Raw genomic sequence first — 23,271 nt, 5'->3', positions numbered from 1 at the left:
CCCTACAGTGTCTTCCACTTCTCCGTAAAGGTCTGGACCTTGTTAATGAAACGCGACTGGCGTTGATTCCCGCTTCATTTACATTGTTCTATCATGAAATTCAAGTCTACTTATCATCTTTGCCTGGCGTACCTATACTCCTCCGCCCCTTCATGTCCTAGCTTTACACACGTGAGCATGGCACATGTCTGTTATGACACCCACGCTACTGGTACCTACAATAGACTGCCCCACTAAAACGGCCAGAACCAAACAAACCACCACTTTGGACCGGAAAAAAAGCAGGATAGCGTCACTGTGACTTGACCAGTCTCCTCATCCGTCCCATTACACATCATCTTGATCATCATGCCGGTGGATGAACAGCAATTTATAGACCTGGTAGGTCCTCGAGAAAGTTTCAACTCTGAGCCTATCGTGCCGTGTGACTAATGCATCGCCTCTTCGCAGCTGGGCAAGATTCCCGTGCAGTTCCGGCAGTACACCAACAATGCGGCCGATTTCATAGACAGGAGCGTCGACCGCGCCGCCGACGTCGTTCGCGATACCCTGAGCTCCCAGACGTGGATTCCCGACTCGGTGAGACCCGCGCCGCCCGTCAAGGTGCCTGTCGCCGTCGTGTCCATGTCAACATGGGAGCAGGCTCAGGATTGGGTATCAAAACACAAAATTCTCACGGGCGTCGTCGTCGTCGTCTGCGGGACCGTCATCTTCAAGGGCTACCAGAAATCCAAGTCGATGCGGAAAACGCGGCGTGCCAAGCGTGCGAGGAACGGCGGGCGTACCGAAGTCGTCGTCATCGCTGGCTCGCCCACGCTGCCCCTTACCAAGTCCCTTTCGCTCGACATGGAGAGACGCGGCTTCATCGTATACGTCGTCTGCGATGCGCCCGAGGATGAGAGAACCGTACAGTCGTACGCGCGTCAAGACATCAGCCCCCTGAAGATTGACACGACGAATGTGAGTATATCTGATGTACCTCGGCTTACAGCATTGCACCCTCTTGCTAACTTGTGCTGCAGCCTCCCAGCGCCGGCTCTGCCATCGAGAAATTCGCCGCGTACCTCCAGTCGCCGCATGCTCCAGGTCCTCATATCAAGCCTAACCAGCTAACCCTGCGATCCGTCATTCTTATACCAAGTCTCCACTACCAGACCTCACCGATTGCGACGATACCGCCTTCGAGCTTCGCCGACCTGTTCAACACCCATCTCCTCCACCCTATTCTCACCATTCAGGCTTTCCTCCCGCTCCTTACATCTCGACTCCAGCCAATTGGCGAGAAATGGGTGCCTCCCAAGGTTATGGTCTTGACGCCGTCGATCATCTCGTCCATTAACCCTCCGTTCCACGCCCCCGAAGCCACCGTCTGCTCTGCGCTTTCGGCCTTTACCGAGGTCCTTACTGCTGAGCTGCGCCCTCTTGATATCCCCGTGACGCATATGCAGCTTGGAACCTTTGATTTTGCCGGCTTTGTTCCGGCTCGAAATCTGGCCATCGGGCAAGGCCAGCACACGACCGGCCAGCCCCAAGAAACGCTCGTCTGGCCCGACGGAGCCAGGCATGTCTACGCCCGCAACTTTGTAGCGCAGACGAGCTCCGCCATCTCTGGCGCGCGCATCCGTGGCTTCAAGGGAAGCTCGCTGCGCCGTCTCCACAACTCTGTGTTTGACGTCATTGACGGCTCTATCACCAGTGACACGGTGCGCATCGGCCTCGGATCCAGTGTCTACGGCTTTGTCGGCCGCTGGGCCCCGCGTGGGCTGGTCTCGTGGCTTATGGGCATTCGCCGCGTTGATGAACTGTCGACATGGAAGGCCAGCGAGGAGGGATCCTCCCGTACGCCCAGCGAAGATGGCGACCATGCCAGTAACGAGTTTATCGCTGTGCCCTCGGAGATCAACGCCTGGACGTCGGAAAAGGACAGTCATCTCTGGACACCTCCAAAAGAGCCGTCTCCATAAGGAGCAGGAAGCTCAGGAACACCTCGAGGCACACGTGCCGTGTATAAAGTAGGATAGACCTGCAAGTTAATTGTTAGATAGACGACGTCACGACTCCGCTGTGCATATTTGAAAAAATTTCCCAAAGATTTAAAATCAAATCACTATAAAACGCTTCAATTGTCGCGAACTGGTTTCTGAATGTCCAAGACCTGATAGGCCTACTTTTTATCCACCCGCGGGTATCATAGTCCATAAATGTAGTGCTGTCCACCCCCAATGCAAATGCTCCTATACTCGCACACTGTCGTCAAACTCTCCACCTAGTACCCTCCTCTTCCCCTGAAGCGGCCGCGTCCGCCGCCACCAGCACCGCCGCCGGCGCCTCCTCGCCAGCCGCCTCTACCGCCGCCCCTGCCGCCATGACGGCCGCCGAAGCGGTCATCCTTGTCCCGCTGCCCGTCGTCGTCGTAGTTGAGGCGGGGCTGCTGCTGCTGCTGGTGCGCCTGGTGCTGCTGCTGCAGGAGCTCCATCTCGGCGCGGATCTCCTCCTCCTTCTTGGGGGGCGGCTTGACGGTCGGGGGCTCGAGGGTCGTGGACCACTTGGGGTGGGAGCCGCGGCGGCACTCGGGCCCCTCGGGGCAGAAGCCGGCGAGGTAAAAGGGGCAGAGCTTGCGGCGGACGTGCTTTTTGGAGCACACGGGGCCGAGCGGGCAGAAGCCCATGTCGTAGTGCGGGCACGGCGGCAGCTTGGAGAGCGGGTCGACGTGCAGGTACAGGCACTCCTCGCCGTTGGAGCAGTAGCCGTTGCGCATGAAGAAGTTGCACTCGGGCATCTTGCGCAGGTTGTACTCGTGCAGGAACTCGCACGGGACGCCCTTCTTGCACAGCCCGCGCAGCCAGTGCTTGCAGACGAGCGAGTTGAGCCCGCCTGTCGGGTGCGAGGGCGTCTTGCCGTCCGTGACGTGCCGCTCGGTGCAGCGCGTCCCGTTCGGGCAGCTCCCCGTCTGGTACGCCTTGCAAATCGGTCGGTCCACCGGCAGGCCGACCTGGTATGTCTCGCGGAGGAAGCGCGAAAAAGTAAAGTTGTATGGCTTGGCCGAGTGGTTCAGGACCGTCGCCGCCGGGCCCCCGGAGACGGTCGCTGCCGTGGTCGTTTCCGTTACCATGGTCGTGGTTTCGGTGGTAGAAGACGGATTCCGCTGTGATGTAGCAGGGTAAATAATGGCCGGGACACTGCTCAATGTTGTGAATTGACTATGTCGTCGGGCGCACGTTCTGTGAGGCAGCTGTTGTATGGGGAAAGTTTATGGAACCTTGCCGCGATGCAGCGCCACATTTGAGCCAAGGACTGCGCCACATGGTTTGTCAGCCACATTTGTATCTGTACTGCGAGGCTGAAGACTGCCACATCAGAGTCGCTTTTCAATAATGAAAAAGTCGCTGGATCTGATTCGACTCGTGGAATCAGTAGTCAACTTAATCACTGTCTGTTTGCTTGGCGATGGTGAAGTAACAGGCACGCAGTGATTCCTGCATCTGCTCCTATCGGCGTGGCGTTTGGCAACACACATACATGATACTGAGTTGCCGAGATAAAACTCGATGTAGATCCGGCCAATCAAAGCCTGTGGATCACTTGAAGTTATACTGAGTACAGACAATGCTAATCGCCTAAGCAGAACTAGGAACGACACATCAATCCCGCCCTTGTCGAATAGCTGTGAAGTACCTAGGGGTCCTTAGTTGCAGAAGGGAAGGCTTGCTCTTTCTATATGACCGGGCTAGCTGAGGTCGTACTTGGTGGCATCGAAGAGATTCATATGCAACTCACATCTCTACGCAACCTCTTTTGATTACGCTCTCTCTATTCTCTTCAGCGCCATCTCTGTGCGTACGTATTTACCGATACTCCTCGAGATGCATCTAGTGGCGGTCTTGCAATCACACTGAGAACGTGTGGGGAACATTCAAGAGAAAGTCATGTTCCAGCCTTGGCGAGGGAGACTTGCGCCTTGTCAATGCTGGTAGCATCTCCGATTCCTCTACGATGCAAAGGTTCAAGGAGCCATTGGCATTACGCGGGCTTATGTCATAGGTAAACAACGAATGACCCTATTCCGAGACGCCGACACCAGATCATATGGTTCCGTTTCTGTGTATCAAAAATGTGATCTCCACAGCACAGATCCAGGACTCTGCTACCCAAGACATCTCCACTGGTCCGTCCATCGAGATGAATATCAATATCGTACAGCATCGATGCCTTTCCACCGAGTACAAATTCAAACCAGCGTGGACAGCTCCGTCTTTATTACAGGCGAGCACGACAACATCGGCACCGCCACCGACTAGTCTACCACGGTCAAGATTGACATCAACGGCGAGCACGCTACAGCGATCCGTGACGCATTTGCAAAGACTATGCGGCGCCGAATCCTGCGGCGCGACTGTGGAGAAAACAAACTTTCAGTTATGCTCCGCACGTCGCCTCGACCGGCGTGACCGACGAGTGCAGAGGCAACACGCCCGCGTGCACGTCGCCGAAGCACGAGCTACATGGGCTGCTGCGGCATCTTTTGAGCGGTCGGTGCTACGAGCAGGGCCAGGTCTTCATCACAATCTACGGGACAATAATCCGTACACATTGCCAGATACAGAACAATTTTGACTTTGCACACAACTACGGCCACATACTTGACCTCTTGTCGAAGGAGAGCTCTACAAGACCGATATCCACAACGTCTCTGCCGACGCAGTCTGTTCTGTTCTGGATGCCATACTGCCCGTGCACTGAAACGTTTCGGGCTTTTCCGTGTTTTTCGACATGCAAGGTGCTCAAATGAGGTCGTAGAATACAGCTGTGATTGGCCACGTCCAAACCGCTGCAATGAGATGCCGGAATCTGAAAGTACACATGGATTTGTCTCTTTTTGTACAGCGTGTGTCTCAGTTGATACGTGCCATGGCCAGTGCGCGGTTGTATTCGCATCAGAAGGATGAGGATGAGCCTACCTTGTACTCCGTACAGTCGCAGTGCAACCAGCCCTACTGCAGTTCGGTGCTACAGACATGATTCATCAACCTTGTATTGAGATCTCGGCAAGACAAATTACCCGTTCCTCATGGAGCTGCCCAGATGAGCTTGCCAAATTACACCAGCAGTCTACTTCGGCAGGCTGCCAGGAGAAGGCCAGGGATGATGGACCGCTGTGCGAGTCCCCCCTGGAATGCAAGTCCGAAACCCACCCAAGTGTCGGTAACGGAGCCAAAAAGGTGCAAAGCTGCGTTCCACGATGACCGGGCGTGGAAATTTCTGGCATCGTATCGGTAGATGGATACACGACATCACCCTGCGTCGGCATACGCCGCTGCAAGGCTACGAAATATTGGGGCACAGCTCTGGGAGGGATGCGACGGGGGGGGCAACTGCAGGCGAGGACGAAAGGGCTAATTGTCGTCATGACCGGTATCAAAATCCACCGGCAGGAAGAGGCGTCCTGAGCCGCGGCCGACTGTGACGAATGGAGGACGGGACAAGCCGTTGGGCCTGTTGGGTTGCAGGCGCCTAACTCTAAGACAAAGGGGTCAGCCAACGCCACGTAGCCGTCATTCCATACAACCAGACACACACACCGGTTATGAGCCGTGATGAACCATGTCATAGGACGGCTGTTTCTACTTCGCAACACAGCCTTTTCCACGCTGCGTGGACTATGCACAACATCAAGCACCAGGGCTCCTTTCGTCGCTCCCTCGTCTGGATCCCGAAGTCATTATGTCATGCGATGGGGAAGGATACCGATGACGTTGCCGTTTTTTTTTTTTCAGCAAGGCATTAATTACGTGCTTTGGGGGGATGGACAGACGGCCACAAAGTCAGTATGATTGGCAAGGTTGAGGTTGAGGTCGTGTGGTCCTCGAGAGCGGGCGCCAAGCTCAACAGAGGCGTGTCGAGTGCGACACTTTCGTCTCAAGACTAACGAACCCGCCGGTTCATCTCGGAATGGGAATCAAACTCGTTCAGGTTATGACCGGTGCTAGCTTGGGCTGGATCTCTTTCTACTCCATATCCTACTCCATAAGTATCCTACTACATCATTTTCAGCGTACCATGCGCTTCTCCACCTAAAGCCAGTTCTGCCCTCCATAATTACGGTGCGAAATGGGGGTTGCTGTTAATATACGGGCGTGCTGCGAGCATTTCACTCGCTTCTGGACCAATCCTGTTGAGTAATCGTAGGCTGGTCTTTGTACCCGCCAGCACGCAAATATTCCCTGTTTCCCGTTGCCTTATTTAACGCCCTGTGTGCCCTCCGTGGAGGGGTTCTTGATGCCTGACCTCAGTCTCTCATCCGTACCACGAGGAGGAGCGCATAGGCGACGCAGCGCTGACGCACCACACACCACAAGGGCACACACACTCTTCCTCTCACGCACATGAGTCGGCCGGCTTCGTGCAGGTAAAGAGGTCATACAACGTGGAGGGCGAATCTGATAGCCCGCACACTAGACGTAGCGTATGGGTGTGCTTCTCCTCCTCTTGCCAAGCAGGAGGAAACTCTCCCATCCTCCCCTCTCCCGTTCGCCCGGCCGTTTAAACCTCACGAACTCTTTCTGAGACCTTTCCCGAAAAGCCGTTGGCATTTTGCTAGAAACATTCAACTTTCTGCATGGACTCCGCGGCAGCGGCGGCGGCGGCGTCATTGCCGTCAACATCACCACAGGGGATGTTTTCGTCGGCCCAGTTAGGTCAGATCATGTATATGAATGCCGTGTATTTCCACAATGGCTACATAGCCCGAGACGAGACGCCCGGCAAGCTCGATTACGGCTGCATCAACTTGGTATACTACGCATACGCGAGCGTCGCGCCAGACGGGATCGTAAATGTACGTACCAGATTCATGACTGATCCCTTTTCCCCGTCCCTCTTTTTCTTCTTTTGCACTTGAAGCCATCTACTTTGAATGTAATAATAATGCCTGCCGTTGAAGCTTGGGGACGCATGGACCGACATCAAGGCACCCGTGGACGGCGTCGAGGGGGGAATAGGCTCGCTTATGCAGCTCAAGCAGCAACACCGACACCTCAAAGTACTGCTTTCAATCGGAGGTCCTGCTGCATCTGGCGTCTTGGTCTCTGTTGCTGCGAGAGAGGCATGGCGCCACAACTTTGCGCATACGGCAGCGGGACTGGTGGCAGCATCAGGGCTCGACGGTGTTGATGGTAAGTCTGGACTACCGTGCTTTCACGGCTTTACGGGCCATCGCTAACCGTGGCGGGCGGGCAAGTTTCATGGCATGTGCCGGCCGACCCGGAGCAAGGCGAGAACTTTGTCAAGCTCATCACGGCCGTGCGATCCAAGCTACACGACAAAAGCCTCCTGCTGACTGCGGCGCTGCCGGCAAACCCAACCGTGCTGCAGCACATCGACCTTCCCGCGGCGGCGCAGGCGCTGAACTTTGTGAACCTGCAGGCTTACAACCTGCACCACGCGCAGCCTGGCCGCAGCCTCTGCCCCTCTCAGCTGTATGCTCTAGCTAAGGACGAGCCATCAACATCGACAGCGGCAGGGTACCTCGTGTCGCGCAACTTTCCAGCACAAAAGGTGCTCCTCGGGATTCCCACCTTTGGAACCACCTTTCCGGGCTGCGACGGCCCTGCGCAGGCGTATGATCCGAGCAGCTCGCAGTCGGTGGACTATAACAAGCTCCCGGCCGATGGGAGGCAAGAGGGCATCGACCGGCGCCGCATATCGGCGTACTGCGCCGGCGGCGAAGAAGGGTTCATCTCGTACGATAATCCGGAAACGGTCAAGGAAAAGGCGGAATTCTGCAAGCAAAAAGGATACGGTGTACGTTTGCTCAGCCAAGCTTGGCGTTGCCCGGAATTGGGCCAAGACTACGAGAAGAATTGCTAACGGCATCGTCAGGGCCTTTTCTATTCCAACGTCTGCACAGACGCAAGAGAGAGGCCGAGAAGCTTGGTCATGACTGGGTACGCGACATTGCACAGCTCATGATGGGTGGCCATCGCGGGGGGTGGTGGAGAGCGTCCGCTGCGCCGTGCAAGCGGGATTTTCGACAATGCAGCCGTGGGCTGAAATATACCCAGGCGATACAAATGTACTCTGAGCTGGAAAGTTGGGCCTAGAAAGAGAGAGAGAAGAGACAGTAAACAAAATTTTGGCGGCTTAAACGAATGGGGCTCGGATATACGAGGGTGGACGCAACGGTTGGGGCCGGGTTGGTGGGAAACGGAACATGGAAAAAAAAGAAAATCGGCTAGAACCGATTTGCAAGAGGCGGCTGACCTCCCGGTGATCGATGAAGAAAAAAGCAATGTAGGAAAAAGAAAGAAACCAATGTATGTAAATTTGCTTTTTGGTTAGGCAGTGGATCGCAAAGGCGGGCCGGGCGCAGCAAAGGCAGCCATGCAGCAGCCCAAGCAATTACTATTAGCGTCGCGTCTCTTCCTGACAACTCCACGTGCAGATAAGATAGCTGGACATCTTTGAACAAACGTCAGGGTCTCGCCTCTTCTGCAACGAAGCGTTTGGCATCTTCATACACTTTCACTATCGCTCTTATAATTCTTCTTTTTCTTTTTGAATTCTGGCTACTTCTGGTTCCAAAAAAAATCTTGCCAATCTACGATGCTCCCAGATCGTGGCTCCCGTCGCTACTGAAAGGTTGCCCGTTGTAGCGTTCCCCTCTCCTCTCTCCCAACCTGAAAGTGCACATTCCGAAAGCCGTGCACGCCCTCCTCCTTCTCCTCCTCCTCGGGGCGGCCCCCGAAACAAAGAGAAGAAAAAAAAATCTAGAAAAAAGGACAGAAATAGACACGGCCATGGCAAGCCCCCCTGCAGATCCAGACGCTGCGTCACGCACTGGCCTGTCGCCCTCTCGAAACTCGGCACCCGACGCCCAGAGACGTCCCGACCCGGTTCAGCTCTCAGCCGCCGACTGCAGCGTCGGCCATGACAGCGGCGCCGTGGCATCCTCTGTCGCCCTGACTGCTCCGGCCGCCGCTCCTGCCGACGAGCACGCCGCCGCTGCCTCCTCATCATCACAAGTTGGACAGCCTCCTCCTCCTCGTCCTCCCCCGCCGCTGCCCTTTGAGCCGCTCTTTGCCCTGCTCACCAACACCACGACCGGCGCCACGGTGCACCCGCGCGTGCACTACCTCTTCAGCGACGACGACGCCTCCATACCCACCGACGACGCCGCCGCCGCCGACACCGCCGAGCACCGCAGCCTCGTCGTTGACCTCACACCCACGCCGGCACACGATGCCTGGTCCGTCGCGTACGCGTCCAGCCTCGGGCCCGAATTCGCCGTGACCGCAGCCGCGCTGTCCAAGCAGCAGTCCGAAGGCAGCAGCACAACCACCAGCAGCAGCGCGGCCGAGCCCAATACAGGAGGGTCCTCCGGCGCCGGCGCCGGCACTGGTCATGCGGCGGCGCTGATGCTGCACGTCGAGGGTGTCTCGCGCGACCCCGTCGACCTGCGCGCCTCGGCCGAGGCTGTAAACAGCGCCGCCAGCCTGCGTTCGTCGGCCAGCGGCGGCGGCGGCGGCGGCGGCGGCGCAGGACGCGAAGATCTCGAGACGCTGGCCGACGACTTCCGGCGGCGCATGGGCATCCTCAAAAAAGTTGTCGGCGAGGGCGAGAAGCGCCGGGCCGCCGTGGCTCAGCAGCACGACGATCACGACCACGACCACGACCACGACGGGAATGCGGGGGACAGCAATGAGATTCACGACCCGGGCATGCTCCGCTCGAGGGCGGCGAGCCAATCTCACGATGCTGCCGCCGCGACCAGCATCTCGCGATGACGAAGCGCCTACGCCCTTGCCAATATATACCACCTTTTTTTTTTCAAACGAATATATGATATAAATATATATATATATATACACCTGACGACAGCAATACGCACTAGGACACCCTGGGCGAGACAAAATGCAGCCAATGTTCTTCTTTTCCGCATCTCCTCCTCTTTTCATTTTTTTCTTTTATTACACAGTTTCTTCGCTTGCATGACACAAGTTGAATCTCTCACAATGTCTTTTTCGCCAGGAGCCTGTTTTGTTCTACGCCGTGTTTCCATTTTCTTCATCTTTGCCCTTTTGTCCTTGGAAAGCATCATAATATTTTGGGCGTTTATACAGGGTTACAATAGTCGAACGACATGTCACACAATTTCACTCTCTTCTTCTTTTGCATCATATATGTGTGACTGCCAGGCGTTACTTGCCGATTTCACTGTGCCATGGCGCGTCACTGCGGACGACATCGGTTCTTTAAAGTTTTTTTCTTTGATATTTGTTGCTCCCCATGGGAGAGGTTTAGAAAAAAGGACGGACTAACAAGAAGAAAAATTCTGAACGACTAATTACAAATTGGTACGCCAACACCGTTCTTTTTCTTTCAACAAAAAAAACAAGAGAGAGTGGTAGAGAGAGTGTGTATGACAACGCGGCAATGATTAGTAAGTTGATGAAGAAGGGAAAACAACAAGAAAGCAATAGAAACATAGCAACGGCAGACAATGTCAAGACGATGCTCCTCCACCATGGCAACGGAGAGATTCTGGACGAAAATAAAATAATGGCACGAAAACGGTGCAAGTTTCAACATCCATTTCCGCATTGGTGAAACAGAGCTAAATTGTCTTCTTCCTATGACACACAGCCTGCCATGTTCGATAGGAGCGCGCGATTACTGCAACCGCCATCGCAATCTCATCCGACCTCGCCATTTGCCGTCATACTTTCTGTTCATAGATTGAGGCAAAGGTTGGTAGTGGTGCTTTGAACAGATGCACAAAATAAAAGAACTGTCAAGCTTCGCGAGCCAAAAAACCGGAAAATGCATCAACAGAAGCCAAACGCTGATGAGTATTTACTGGCGGGCAATTTGTGGCAGATGCACGCGGTCTTTCATCAATCGAGCGAGCTCTGACAGGTGGTCTTGGCTCTCGGCTGCACGGGCGTCAAGGTTGGGTAGTAGAGCACGAGCGGTGATTTCGATGGCCCGCTTGCCACCATTATTGTTGTTGTTGCCGCCGGTGTTCTGGCCGCGGATGACAAAAATGTAGATCAGGACAATGATGATAATGACCACCAGAATGGCGACGCAAATACCAAGGCAGATCCACTTCTTCTTTCTCGTCTTGCGAGCTGTGTTGACGGCGACGCCAATCTCCTCGTTACCCTTGTCGAGGTTCTCGACGACTTCCTCACCCTTTTGCTCAATCTGTGTGACGGCAACCTCTTGTTGGACAACAAGCGTGTCCATGTCCTGGAAAAGCTGGGACAGCTCCACCATCTGTTGCTCAATCTTGACGAGGGCCTTGTGGCGGTCCTGGACGGCGGAGAGGGCTGCGCGTGCACGTCCCTGGCGGTCGCTCTGCATAAGGGCCTGGCTGAAGACTTGGTTGTTGCTCGTGTCCTCGACGGCGGCGCGGACTTCCTGCTCGGAGGCATCGGGGCGGACGATGCGGTATTGACGGGCCATCTGGTCCTGGGTGCGCTTACGGAAGCCCGACTCAACCTGCTGGTACTGCTGGATGGCCTGCTTCAGGCGACGGTCGACGCGGCCCACCTGGGGCTTGTTCTTCGGGGTGTTGGCCTCGGGGCTGGACTTGACAGTGCGGACGCGCTCGGTAAGCTCGCGGTACTGGGCCATTGTCTCGGAAGAGAGTGCGTCGAGCTGGCGGTTGGCGGCGCTGGAGGAGGAGCTGTCGGCGTCGTCGAGGGTTCGCTGTTGGAGCATACGCAGCTGCTCAAGATTACGTTCAATCTGGCCGATGCCTGTGTCAATGTCGCGGCACTCGTTCAGAATGGCGTTGCCATCGTTACCGGCCATGGATCCAGCGTTCTGGGCGAGAGGGGCCATCTCGACGTTGGAGCCTGGTGGGGGAAAGTCAGTCATTTCATGCCCAGCTTTACTCTCGTGAAGTGCCTCCATCCTACGTACCGGCATAGCCACCGTCTATCGACGAGTTGTTGTTACCATAACGGCTGCCGCCTCCAGCGTAGGGGTTCTGCTGCTGTCCATAGTTGCCTTGGTCTGCGTAAGGGTTCTGCTGTTGTTGACCGCCATAGCCCTGACCGCGCTGGTCGTAGGGGTTTGGTTGATTTCCGTATCTGCCAATTCAAAAGGAAAAGCACGTCAGCTGGAGATCGCACGGGTAGGGTCGTGGCGTGCTTCTGTGCATCATTGGGCGGGCGGGTGGAAGGAGACTTTGCTGAGCTGCGTGGGAAAAAAAGGACCGAAAACTAACCCGTACTGTCCGGACATTGTCAGTAAAAGTTGAAGTCTTGTTGATAGTATCGAGAATGAGAGAAATGCATCAGAGAAGGGAATGAGACGGAAAAAAAAGCCAGGTGTGCCGACAAGCGCGCTGCATCTAGGTGTGACGTGCGGCGACAGAGCAGTGGAGGACAACGGGTTGAAACGCTGGGGAACGGGGCAAAACTGACACTCATTTTGATCGAGGATGGAAATGCGTCAGGCCTAGAGGGGCCGTTCGTCAAGGACTGGAGGGTCTGCCGGAGTTTACGATGCCGAAGTTCGAGTCAAGATGCTAGCGCTACGGCCAACAGTGTGACGGGACGAAGCGATTGTGGTTTGAGAACAGCCGATGGTTGCCTGGTAAAGGATAAAATAAACGGTAGATTAAAGAGAGAGAGTAAAATGGAATGGAAGAGGCAAAGAGAAGACAGCCTTGGGAAACAGACAGGCTGTTGATGATGTTCAAAACCAGGCTAATTGAAAGACGTAGTGGGGAGTGGCAATCAAAAGGGGCTGCGCCCACCATACAAGTTTAACAGAACATCCGGTCCCTGTGGATGTAGGGGAACCTCTTTCTCTATGCGGAGCACCACCTTGACCAATGTAGCAGTACATGCTCTGAGACACTATTGCGGCGCCAGGCCCACCTAGCCGGTGAGCCCTGGTACAGTGACATACCTAAAAAAAGACGCGTGCAGTGGTTTGAGTGGCCATCTTCTGTGCTGCAGCGGCTCCAACTGCTGATGATGGCTCGGACGATTATGATCGGAAGCTCGTTGAATACCGACTGATACTCGCATCCATCCATCTTCAAACCCTCTGCATCGCCAAGCCGTCCCATGTCACTTGCTGGTCCCCTTGAGTGAACCTTCCCACTCTGTCCTGGCACCCCTTTGCATGCGTGCCTGACCGACTGACTAGGTTGACACGCTTGACCATCCTGCCAGTCTATACCAGTACTCAACCTGCGCTAGGTACGAATCGCCTCCGACGCCAAAGCGTCCCTGATGAACAGGGCAAGTTTCCGACTCAGAAACCAAGCGCCTGAACCACAGTCCATGATTGGTACAGCGCGGCCGCTACTGCGAGCCCTTCCAAGGAAAGCGGCCACCCAACCAACCCAACACGTAACACCACCTCTGACGCCGAGCCCACCACTAGAGAAACGCATTTTGTTACTGAGCTACCCTGTTCCCTAGCTCGCTCCTTCATGCCCCTACCCGGCGCTTGAAGGGTGGACGGTCTTTAACCCTTCATGATTGTAGTTCAGATGGGAAACCGGTATGATGGATTGCTTTTTGTCGGCAGAAGGGGCCCCTGCCTACTTACCACCCTCCATGCCTCCCTCGCGCTGGGCCCCCCGGCCCTCTCCCCCTTCACCTACAGCAAGGGCGACAGTACTCCGTACCTGAGGGCCAGATAACGAGTTTCCAAAGATGACCAACTACAGGGATTTAGACCAAAGTAGGTCGGAAGAGGTACCTCAGCCAGCAAATTATACAGCAAAGGTACCTCCATATACCCCCTCGTTTTCGTTATGCAAGTAGTCCACCATCCTAACGCCTAACGCCTAACGACACCTATAGCTAGCCAGCCAGCCAGGCCCTCTGCGGTCGGTCAATAAAGCTATCGCGAAGCCAGAATTAAGCCTCTCGAGAGGCCTCTTTTTCAAGACATAATTCACATATAACTACTATATAAATTACGTCTTTAATTATAGATTCAGAATCGCCATCGGTTTAGCTTTCTAACAAGCTACTTACTAAGTCAATAACTAATTCGGTGATATTAGTAACCATAGTTTTTCTCGATTAACTAAAAAAACTAATTCTTTAGTAGAAAATTATCAAAATTTAGTCAAAAACTATATAATTTCCCGTAAAAGACCAAAGTCAGTAGATCGCTGGCTACTTTAGGTCTAGTTTCTAAAAGATATATTCGAAAACTTACATAACTCGACCAGGATCAGGATTTTATTCAAAAAAATCGAAAAGGGTGCCTTTTGCGGGCAAGCGCCATACAAAAGACCCACGTTGGTTTTTAATCCCTGAAAGTTGGTAAGTTTGGTCATCTTTGGCAACTCGTTATCTGGCCCTGAGTGCCAACGGCACCAGCTCTGTTTTCCCGGAGCTTGTTACAGGCCATTCGGGTTGGTTGAAAGTGGCACCCCGTTTCAGATGCAGAGATTGGAATCAGCAGCTCCAATCTGGACCTAGTTCAAGTACAGCCATTGCGCTAACGGCTAAGTGACTATCAACTCCATCAGCAACGAAGTCTATCATGCCTTTGTGCCGACAGAAACAGATGAGGGAGAAGGGGAAGAAAGAAGAAAGAAGAAAGAAAAAGAACTGGACAGTTCTGAGATTCTTATGAGCATACTCAGAGGTCCGACTAGCGAGCTTCAATACCATGTTCAGTGAAAGCGAGAGCCCACACAGTATCTGTCGCACACAGTATACGCACGGTATTCTTCTTGGAAGAAGAAGCCGAAACCTTGGTTCTTTCAGTTTTGTACGCCGCGGCTTCAGAGCGACGCCGTGATTCCACACTCTCCGGACCGCCTATAGATCATCCTCATCCGAAGCATCGGCATTCTCCCAGACACCCAATGCACTGTCCCTCTGTCCCCTGACTGCAGAGTTTCAACATTGCCAGACCGATCGTGTGGTGGTCTCCATCACGCATCGATAGCCGCCCTCCCCCGCATTGCGCGAGACGTACGCGAATGCCCACGAATGAACTGACCCGCAATGGTGGTGTAGTTGTTGGGCGCCCTGAAGGCCGTCTAGCTATTACCCACCAGTGGGCAAAGAACACCCGATAGCTCGCCAATGCCAATGTGCCTCTGTTTGAGGCTGGGTTGATGCTTAGCAGAGTCGTTGGGCTATGAACATGATTGCCTTGCCTTGCTAGCACGCTAGTGTCGCGCCTTTGGGCTTTGCTCCCTTTCCCGAAAATGTGTTTTCGTGATGTTTTGGCTAAAGATGGAGCATGCCGCCTTGGTTGCGGTTATACTTGATGTACACGCGGCCCAGTTCTGTTTTGCCTCTTTCGGAGTCTTGATATTGTTTCGAAATACGCCGAAAAGTACCCATACGCAAGCCTTGCAGCCTCGTATACGTGGCCGAGCCAGCTCCATTTGCTGCATCTCAGCCACCATCAATCAGCAAGGCTCGCTGGAGCTTGTGTCTAGCCCTAATGGCAAGGCTCTCCTCACATGTGATCGGGGGACGCTTGTTTGCTAATAGAATTGACCAGCCATCTCTCTGTGTCCGTGGATACTAGAAATGACATGTCGAGTCTCACAGCAACAGGCTTACTTGAACATTCTGAGCCTCCGTAGTCCCAGAACATTCCATCGCGTCATATTATCGCACCTGGTACTCAGACATGCCATTTCGCTAGTAGTCAATGTGAACAAAGCAAAGGGGAACCATGAAACTAAAAAAAAATAAAAATAAAAAAACAATGCTACTCTACAACTTGTGTATATGCCATCGTGATGCTCCCCGTTATCCGGGCCCCCCTCCGGCCCAGTGTGCCCTCAAAATGTCGCATACGCACTTACATAACTCACGCTTGACTTGGTCGGGTCCGTTAACAGCGCGCTTCGATCGTACCGGACGTGCTTGAAGCGTGGGCTGTTCCCGTCCCTGTCCCCGTCCTTGCCCTCGGCGCCGAGCAGCTCCAGCGCGGCCATCATGGCCCCGATCGGGTGGCGCCCGCACACCGAGTTGTCCGTCTCCTCCAGGTTGGCGACAAAGGCGTCGTGCGAGCCCGTCTCCATGGCGTCAATGGCCTCGTAGTCGAGCATCTTGATGCTCTCGTGGATCGGCGGGCTGCGGCGCGGGGCCGCGGCGTCGGCGTCGGCGTCGGCGTCGCCCAGGTTGATGCGGCGCGAGCGGTCGCCGCCGACAAAGTACGGCCGGTAGTCGCCAAACTGGCGGCCCCAGTGGCAAAAGTCGGAGCTCACGACAAAGGCCGTGGCCGGGTCGCGCAGGTACGGCAGCAGCAGCCGGCCGACGGCCTTTTCGTCGCGCGCGTCGCCCGAGACGAGCATGGGCACGATGGACGGGAAGTCGTCCCTCCTGTCGCGGCCAAAGACGGCCTCGCAGCGCTGGTAGAGGAACGCCACCTCCATCTCGAGGCTGTGCTCGTCGAGCTCGCGCCGCCGCGGGATGTTGCGCACCTCGGGCGCGCCGTGCGACTCGGCGGCCGCGTAAATGTCCCGCAGCGTCGCCTGGTCCACGGTCAGGGACCCGAGCGGCGTGCTGTACTCGGAAAAGGTCGACAGCGCGAGGCCGCGAAAGTAAAAGTAGTGCGTCGGCCCGAGCACGAACACGCGCCTCGCCTTGGAGAGATCCAGGCAGCGAAAGGCCCACGCGGAGCACCGCCCCGAGTAGGCGTACCCGGCGTGGCTGTTTTGCCGCCAAACGGAAGCGCGGGGCTGTCAGCAAACTGTAGCACACAAAAGCAGATTGACGCGGTCATGATTGTCAGGGCCGCGGCCGCGGGAGAAGGAGACACTCACGGGGCGATGATGGCACGAGCCCCAGGTATCGGCAGCGGGGAGCCGTCAATCGTCTCGGGCACCTCGTCGAGGTACTCGTCAAACTGCCACCGCAGCTGGAACGGGGCGAGCTCGTACCAGCCGTCAAAGGCCTTGGTGGGCGGCCGGCTGCTCTCGGGCAGCTTGTCAAACGTCTCCGTCATCTTCTTGCGCTCCGCGCGAAGCAGCGACCGCATCTCGCCGTCTGAGAAGTCGTTCCACCCCCGGCCCAGCACCTCGTCGCATGTAAGCGGCGCCTCAGGCATGGCGAAGAGAGGAAAGACAGTTGGTGGCAGATCTTTGCGGGCAGTAGTTGAGCGTTGGGAAAACGATATCTCGTGGTTGGACTCTTCTGGGATTCGCGGATATGATTTTCTTTGCTTGTGATTGTGTTATCTGACGGGTATCGTGAGGGAACCGTTGCTCATGAGGAGTTGCATGCACCTACTTGAGGCGGGGCAAGTGTTTGCGCCTCGATGGTATGGCTGGTGCTTGTGGCTGCGAGCCACTTATGCGGGGTTGTGCAAGCGATGAGCTCGGCCGCAGAATTTCAAGATTCTTCCTTGGTAGAGATTTCGATGGATTTTGATTTCTTTGCGGCTAAATAGAAGATTTCAGATTATGCGTTACTGTTGCTCTTGTATGGTAGCCAGGATGTGGGGGTCTCTGAGGCTGCTCCTCATGCAAAGATATAGCCAATACTGGTGGACTTGTTGGTGTCCTAGCTTCAAGTTGTCTCGCGAGTGTGAATTTGGGCACAGCGAGCTGCGGTGTTATTGCACACGGCAACACACGAGAACAAGCTTATATTTAAGGATAGTACCTGCACTTTATGTTAGACTTCATATTGCTCTGGAATATGTACGTATATGTGAGTGGAAGGCGTCGCCTTACCCTACAGGGAGTAACCATGAGGCGTGGTCCTCGTTCATCGGCATTTGACAACCTCAAGCCGAAAGCCATGTCCAAAGTACGTCGGCGTACTCCCCGGTGCCGATTTGATCCCACATAATACGCGTCGAATAATCTCGCCCATACGTTGTGCCAACTGGAAACGTCGGCACGCGACAACCGTCTTCACCCAATGTGCATCGCGACCCTTGCCAAGGGTGCAGGCTTTACTTCCCGAAGTTCTGTGGATAAGCTCGAAACGCTAGAGAGTACACTATTTGACTATTTGAGGTTATTGGGCCCATCGCAGCCGTGTCCGAGTTGCATCCATCCAGCAAGTGGAGATGGGGTGGACAATGGTTGACAGAAGTGGAGTAAGATGCCGAGTTTTCCTGCAGGCTTGCTCAAGAATTGATGCAAGCGAAATGTATCATTTATGTTCTTGTCATCACAGCCCATTCTCGCCTTTGGTGCAAAATTTTCCCAGTCCCCGACCCCCGATGACACCGCTGCTAGAGCGGCAGAAGCTGATTTGGGTTGAAACACGCTACACACGATCAACACCTGTCGACAAGGGCAGGCCCCGGAGTACCAGACTGTCTCGTTATTCCTACACCATTTACATCGAATGATCAGTCACCAGGTATGAGCAAAGCACGATTCAACTGTGTAGCAAGCAATATCAAGTCAGCTCCTTCAAGCTCTAGCCCAGTGGCTGGGATGTCGTCGCATGAAGCTGAAAATAAGCTGCATCATCTTCCGCCACCAGGCGGAGAAGCATGAGGTCCCCAGTAGTGACGGACGAGTGTATTGCCGGACTAGTGGAGGACGGGCGTCGCCCGCCATGAACCTGCTGCTATGCAAACTGTCAAGTCAACTACGTATGGGCGTATTACGAGCCCGGCCAGACTCTCGGGGAGCAGATCAGGTTGCCGGGTATGTAGCTTGACCTGCATGGCAAGAAAGCGGACAGAATGTAAGTAGTTGCACCAAGGATTCGATGACTGCAGTATGTGTAGAGAGTGGCGTGCACAGCCCAATTGAAAGCGGAAAGTTGACGAGTTGATTAATGTTCGGAAGGCGGGTATAGTTCCGGAGCTCGCGCAGAGCAGCATGTCCAGCAGCACCAGACAGCCGTTTTATTAGTTCGGCGCTGGATCGGAGACATTAGCGTGCTTATGGCTGGGAAGGATATTACACCTGGTCAACTGTGCTTGTCCCGAATGCGCGAGCATTAAGCCGTGGAAGTTTAGCGACGTGTGCCATCTCGACAATCAGGCCATCCTCTTTCTTACGTGATGTTGCGTACCGCAGCAATGTTCGACCGATTGACAGAAGCTTTTAGCTGGATCGCAAGTCAACAGACGCTGCTCGAGGGCGAGTCATGCTACTCTTGAAGCCAGCCAATGCGTATCCAACCAAGCGCTAGCGTGAAAGAAGTGGTAAGATGGAGGAACGACGCCAGATACATGAGTGCCAACGTTGTCCCATGCGGATTCAGTAACCCTGTCCTGGTACCAATGGCCAGAGCGGACTAGCTCACTATAATTTAGTTTTTGGGACACCAAACCGTTGTTCATGCAGCGAATATGGTGGGTGGGTGAAGGAGTCCCAGAAATAACAATGCATGCGCAGGTTGTCCGTCGCGTTTCTTGTGGGAGACCTAGACAATGTCTTGTTTACGACAAGGCCCTTCCGAGACTGGCTAGCCCGTCGCATTGCTAGACATGTTGAGCCCAGGAGGGATGACGAGCGTCGCGAGCCATGTGAACCTGTGCCTCGCACGGCGTTGACATGAGGGACGGATGAGCATATGAGCAAGTTTGCGCACCCCGCAATGCCGAGAAATGACGTTGGAGGTGGGAGGAAACTCATCGGCCCACTGGGGTCAGTAGGCCAGCTTGGCGGCCGGGCGGCACTGATCATGGTGGGAAATCGGGATGCGTAAGAGGATTTGACTGCTGTGGTTGCGGGTTTCTGTGGAGGGGGTAAAGGTTGAGTTCTGGATGTAGATTATGGTGGTTACGAGGCTGACTGGAGAGATAAAAGGAATAGAATGAATACTTGTCGGCATCGGTGAAGTGGTGAAGTTGTCGCCACATTCAGTGAGGAGCCTTTGTGAAGCCGACTTACCTAAGACGTGGGCAAGGTACTTACTTTGATACCAGTGCCCTCGGCTAAGTGGCACAGGGCGCTGGAAGAATCTTGCCGATCTGGGGAGGGCTGTACGGATAGTGCGACGCTATGGTACGCTGTGCCCATTGCTGATAACGAAACCTGTTTGTAAGTGGAAAATGATGTCCAATGAGGGAAATGTTGAAAAAATTTGACGCATTCTAGAAGATATTCGATCAAAGGAAAATTTACAGTAAAGGCAATCCATCATGATGTCTGTGTTTGAGGGGTTGGCTATTGTCTGCCGTCTCACCTGTCGATAGTTTGTAGGCGCAGAGACGGGATAGGTAGGTAGGTAGGTAGGTAATATCACTCCCAGTACGGAGTACGTACTATAGTCAGTACGGGGTTACTTAGTATGCTCACTCGTACGGATTACAGGGATGGACGCATTTTTATTGTCTTGGTAGTCATTTCGGCCAACATTCCAACCCAGTGTTTATTTTGGGTCCGAGTCAGTCTACTGCTGCCAATACCTACCTACGCAGCTACGTAGAGGGCGATACGGGTGATACGGGCGTGCGGTAGTAGGCTACCCACTGAGTTAGTATACAGAGTACTCCGTAACTAGCGAGTTCTAGGGATTCTCTGGCCACTTTCCTGACTCACCACTAATAAGAAGCCCTGGCGCGGCTCCCTCGAGTGGCTCCTTCCGGCCCCTTCAGGCCCCTCGAGTGCCTGCAGCTCGCTGCAACCCACTGCGGAGGCCCTGCAAGCCACCTGCACATGCTCTGTTCGTTGCTTGCAATGAGTACCAATCTACCTAGTGCTAGGTACTAAGGCAGGCAGGTAGGCATAGTTAGTACCTTAGTAGGTACCCGTAGGTTAGCCGCGTTGCGCTGTAAGTAGCCTGCAATCCGCTGCAACTTGCCTTTGATGCCCTGCAGGCCACCTGTAGTGCCCCGGGTTCCAAAGTAGCCTGCACCTCTTGCCACCGGGCCCCTCTCTTCTTCTAGGCCACGCCACCAAAATAAACTTCCCAAACCGTCACCACCGCTGCTACTAGAATAATATTTCATCATCTGCCATCCCACCCCCAAAACTTTGCCAAACCTTTTTTTTTTCTCTTTTCGTGGCTCTGTATCCCTCTCGCCGCTGCCTGGGTTCTAGAGTTCCTCTTCTTTCTTCTCCTCAATCCTTTTCCCCGAGGATCCTCTTCTCTCTTCTCTTTCAACTCTTGCCCACTTGTATCTTTGTTTACCATCGCAACCCTCCCAGGCGCATACTACTAACTAACCATCCTGCGCACCATGGCGTCCAAATCGGCGCTCTCCAAGAGCACCCGTATCAAAATCATGATCGGTATTGATACGGCATTCTTCCTCCTCGAACTCATCTCCGGCTTCGTCGTTCATTCCCTCGCCCTCACTGCCGATGCTTTCCACATGGTCCGTACCACTCCCTTCGGATTCCGCTCTAAGCGCGCCACATCGCTGACCAAGCTGCCTTGTGGTTAATAGCTCAACGACATCATCTCGCTCATTATTGGTCTCTGGGCTGTTGTTGCCTCGCAAAAAGAAACTACAGATGAATTTACCTTTGGCGTAAGTCTTGTCCATGTTTGACATTTGTCATGAGCGTCTCCCTACTAACACCGTCGCAGTGGGTTCGCGCCGAAATTCTTGGTGCCTTCTTCAATGCCGTCTTCCTCATCGCCCTCTGCGTCTCAATTATCCTCGAAGCCCTCACCCGATTTGTCGAGCCTCCCGAGATTACCCAGCCCAAGCTTATCCTCATCGTCGGCACTGCTGGTCTCATCTCCAATCTTCTCGGATTTGTTGTGCTCGGTGGCCACGGCCATGACCACGGCCATGGCGACGAAGAGCACGGTCACGACCACGGTCATGACCACAGCCATTCGCACAGCCACGACATCGATGAGGAGCGTCGCATCGCTGCCGACGAATCCGGCCCTGTAGAGGATGTCTACCCCGACGTTGTCGTTGGCAAGCTCACTGCCGCTGCTCATGCCCGCACTTCGTCCGACAGCCAGACGCGTGGTCGCCGTATTTCCGGCAAGGGCCAGCAGCACTCTCGCTTTGCTAGCATTGACGACATGAGCATCCATCCCTCCAGCTTCCGTCAGGACATCATTGCCGCCGGTCTGCACCAGTCTCCTGTTCCTCAGGAAAGCGAATCCTCCAATGACGAGCCAACTGCCGACGAGGCCGAGCCGACTGAGAACTCACCCCTGCTCAAAGACTCCAAGGGTAACAATGGTGCCACTTCCATCAAGCCTCGCACTACCAAGACTAAGCACCGAACTCGCCGAAATTCGAGCGTCCACGCTGGCCACAACCATACCCTCCCTCAGAAGCCTGGCAAGACGACTGGCCACAACCATGCCGACATGGGTATGAACGCCATGATGCTCCACGTCCTCGGCGATGCCCTCGGCAATGTCGGCGTCATTGCCACTGCTCTTGTCATCTGGCTCACAAACTGGCCCGGCAAGCACTACGCCGATCCTGCCGTCTCGCTCTTCATCACCCTCATCATTCTCAAGACGTCGATTCCCCTCACCCTTGCAACTTCGCGCATCCTGCTCCAGGCCACTCCCGAGAACATTAGTATCAAGGAGATACGCCAGGATATTGAGAGGTTACCCGGCGTCGTCAGCTGCCACCACATCCATGTCTGGCAACTCTCCGACACCAAGATTGTTGCCAGCATGCATCTCCAGGTCGAATTCCCCATCAACACCCACAGTGGCGAAAAGTATATGCAGCTCGCCAAACGCGCGCGTAACTGCCTCCACGAGTTTGGCATCCATAGCGCCACCATCCAACCCGAGTTCTGTCTTGACCAAGACCACGAGCACCTGCGAGACGCTGCTGCGCTGACCCTCGACGGTCAAAATGACCCTACCGCCCCCTGCCTGCTCGAGTGCATCGACGACTGCCAGGGGCAGGGCTGCTGCACAGCCGAGGGCTCCTCCAAATCACCATCTGTCCGACGTGCTAGTGACTCCTCGCACGCGGCAGCTTAAGATATATACTCGCAAACACAAAAGCGTGGCATTGCAAGATATTACCAATCGACTCACAAGGCTAGTCATTGTTCTCTTGTCAAAGTCATCTCCCCTCGAAACGGTACCTCGACCGTCATTGGCTTGTCATAACTGCGGTTTACACATTCGTTAGACCTCTATCACCCCTGTTACATTTACATGTTCTTTTCCTTTTTGTAGTTTTGACGACGCGCTTCTTCTGTCCTTTTACTTTTACTGATATAAAATGTGCGCGTTTTAATCGAATAGCTCCCTCTCCCAGCGCAGGAGCTGCCGGAGCGGGTATAGCTGTTGCTTTCTTATTTCTTGAAGCGGGGACGAGAAAATGGCGATACGAAAAGGCTTGTTTGGGTGAATAGATTGGCGGCGTTGTTTTTTTCTTGATGCGTGGAAGAGAGTT

The 23,271-nt window shown here is 54.5% G+C and overlaps 7 protein-coding genes across 7 annotated transcripts; 4 read left to right on the top strand and 3 right to left on the bottom strand.

Annotated features, from left to right (window-relative positions):
* Nucleotides 1-348: 348 nt before the first annotated feature.
* V2A60_007769 (DUF1776 domain-containing protein) lies at nucleotides 349-1,964 on the top strand (the record flags this gene model as incomplete). Its single annotated transcript, XM_083259051.1, has 3 exons — nucleotides 349-381; nucleotides 451-960; nucleotides 1,023-1,964. 3 exons carry the CDS (start codon nucleotides 349-351, stop codon nucleotides 1,962-1,964), a joined length of 1,485 nt encoding a protein of 494 aa, XP_083115177.1.
* Nucleotides 1,965-2,266: 302 nt separating this feature from the next.
* On the bottom strand, nucleotides 2,267-3,112 carry V2A60_007768 (uncharacterized protein; the record flags this gene model as incomplete). The annotated part of the gene is made up of 1 exon (XM_083259050.1): nucleotides 2,267-3,112. One exon carries the CDS (start codon nucleotides 3,110-3,112, stop codon nucleotides 2,267-2,269), a length of 846 nt encoding a protein of 281 aa, XP_083115176.1.
* A 3,591-nt stretch (nucleotides 3,113-6,703) lies between these two features.
* On the top strand, nucleotides 6,704-7,968 carry V2A60_007767 (glycoside hydrolase superfamily; the record flags this gene model as incomplete). Its single annotated transcript, XM_083259049.1, has 4 exons — nucleotides 6,704-6,835; nucleotides 6,941-7,172; nucleotides 7,238-7,800; nucleotides 7,879-7,968. 4 exons carry the CDS (start codon nucleotides 6,704-6,706, stop codon nucleotides 7,966-7,968), a joined length of 1,017 nt encoding a protein of 338 aa, XP_083115175.1.
* Nucleotides 7,969-8,795: 827 nt separating this feature from the next.
* On the top strand, nucleotides 8,796-9,782 carry V2A60_007766 (uncharacterized protein; the record flags this gene model as incomplete). Its single annotated transcript, XM_083259048.1, has 1 exon — nucleotides 8,796-9,782. The coding sequence occupies one exon, from the start codon at nucleotides 8,796-8,798 to the stop codon at nucleotides 9,780-9,782; it is 987 nt and encodes a 328-aa protein (XP_083115174.1).
* Nucleotides 9,783-10,851: 1,069 nt separating this feature from the next.
* On the bottom strand, nucleotides 10,852-12,252 carry V2A60_007765 (t-SNARE; the record flags this gene model as incomplete). The annotated part of the gene is made up of 3 exons (XM_083259047.1): nucleotides 10,852-11,861; nucleotides 11,929-12,098; nucleotides 12,236-12,252. 3 exons carry the CDS (start codon nucleotides 12,250-12,252, stop codon nucleotides 10,852-10,854), a joined length of 1,197 nt encoding a protein of 398 aa, XP_083115173.1.
* A 3,538-nt stretch (nucleotides 12,253-15,790) lies between these two features.
* V2A60_007764 (MEMO1 family) lies at nucleotides 15,791-17,061 on the bottom strand (the record flags this gene model as incomplete). Its single annotated transcript, XM_083259046.1, has 2 exons — nucleotides 15,791-16,664; nucleotides 16,778-17,061. The coding sequence occupies 2 exons, from the start codon at nucleotides 17,059-17,061 to the stop codon at nucleotides 15,791-15,793; spliced, it is 1,158 nt and encodes a 385-aa protein (XP_083115172.1).
* Nucleotides 17,062-21,111: 4,050 nt separating this feature from the next.
* Nucleotides 21,112-22,850, top strand: V2A60_007763 (cation efflux protein; the record flags this gene model as incomplete). The annotated part of the gene is made up of 3 exons (XM_083259045.1): nucleotides 21,112-21,249; nucleotides 21,322-21,405; nucleotides 21,465-22,850. 3 exons carry the CDS (start codon nucleotides 21,112-21,114, stop codon nucleotides 22,848-22,850), a joined length of 1,608 nt encoding a protein of 535 aa, XP_083115171.1.
* Nucleotides 22,851-23,271: the final 421 nt, after the last annotated feature.

The sequence above is a fragment of the Cordyceps javanica genome, chromosome 5 (assembly GCF_051103115.1).
Source record: "Cordyceps javanica chromosome 5, complete sequence".
NCBI classification, from domain to species: Eukaryota; Fungi; Ascomycota; class Sordariomycetes; order Hypocreales; family Cordycipitaceae; genus Cordyceps; species Cordyceps javanica.
The sequence above is the reverse complement of the archived record's forward strand: the minus strand, read 5'-3'. Positions and strand labels throughout refer to the sequence as shown.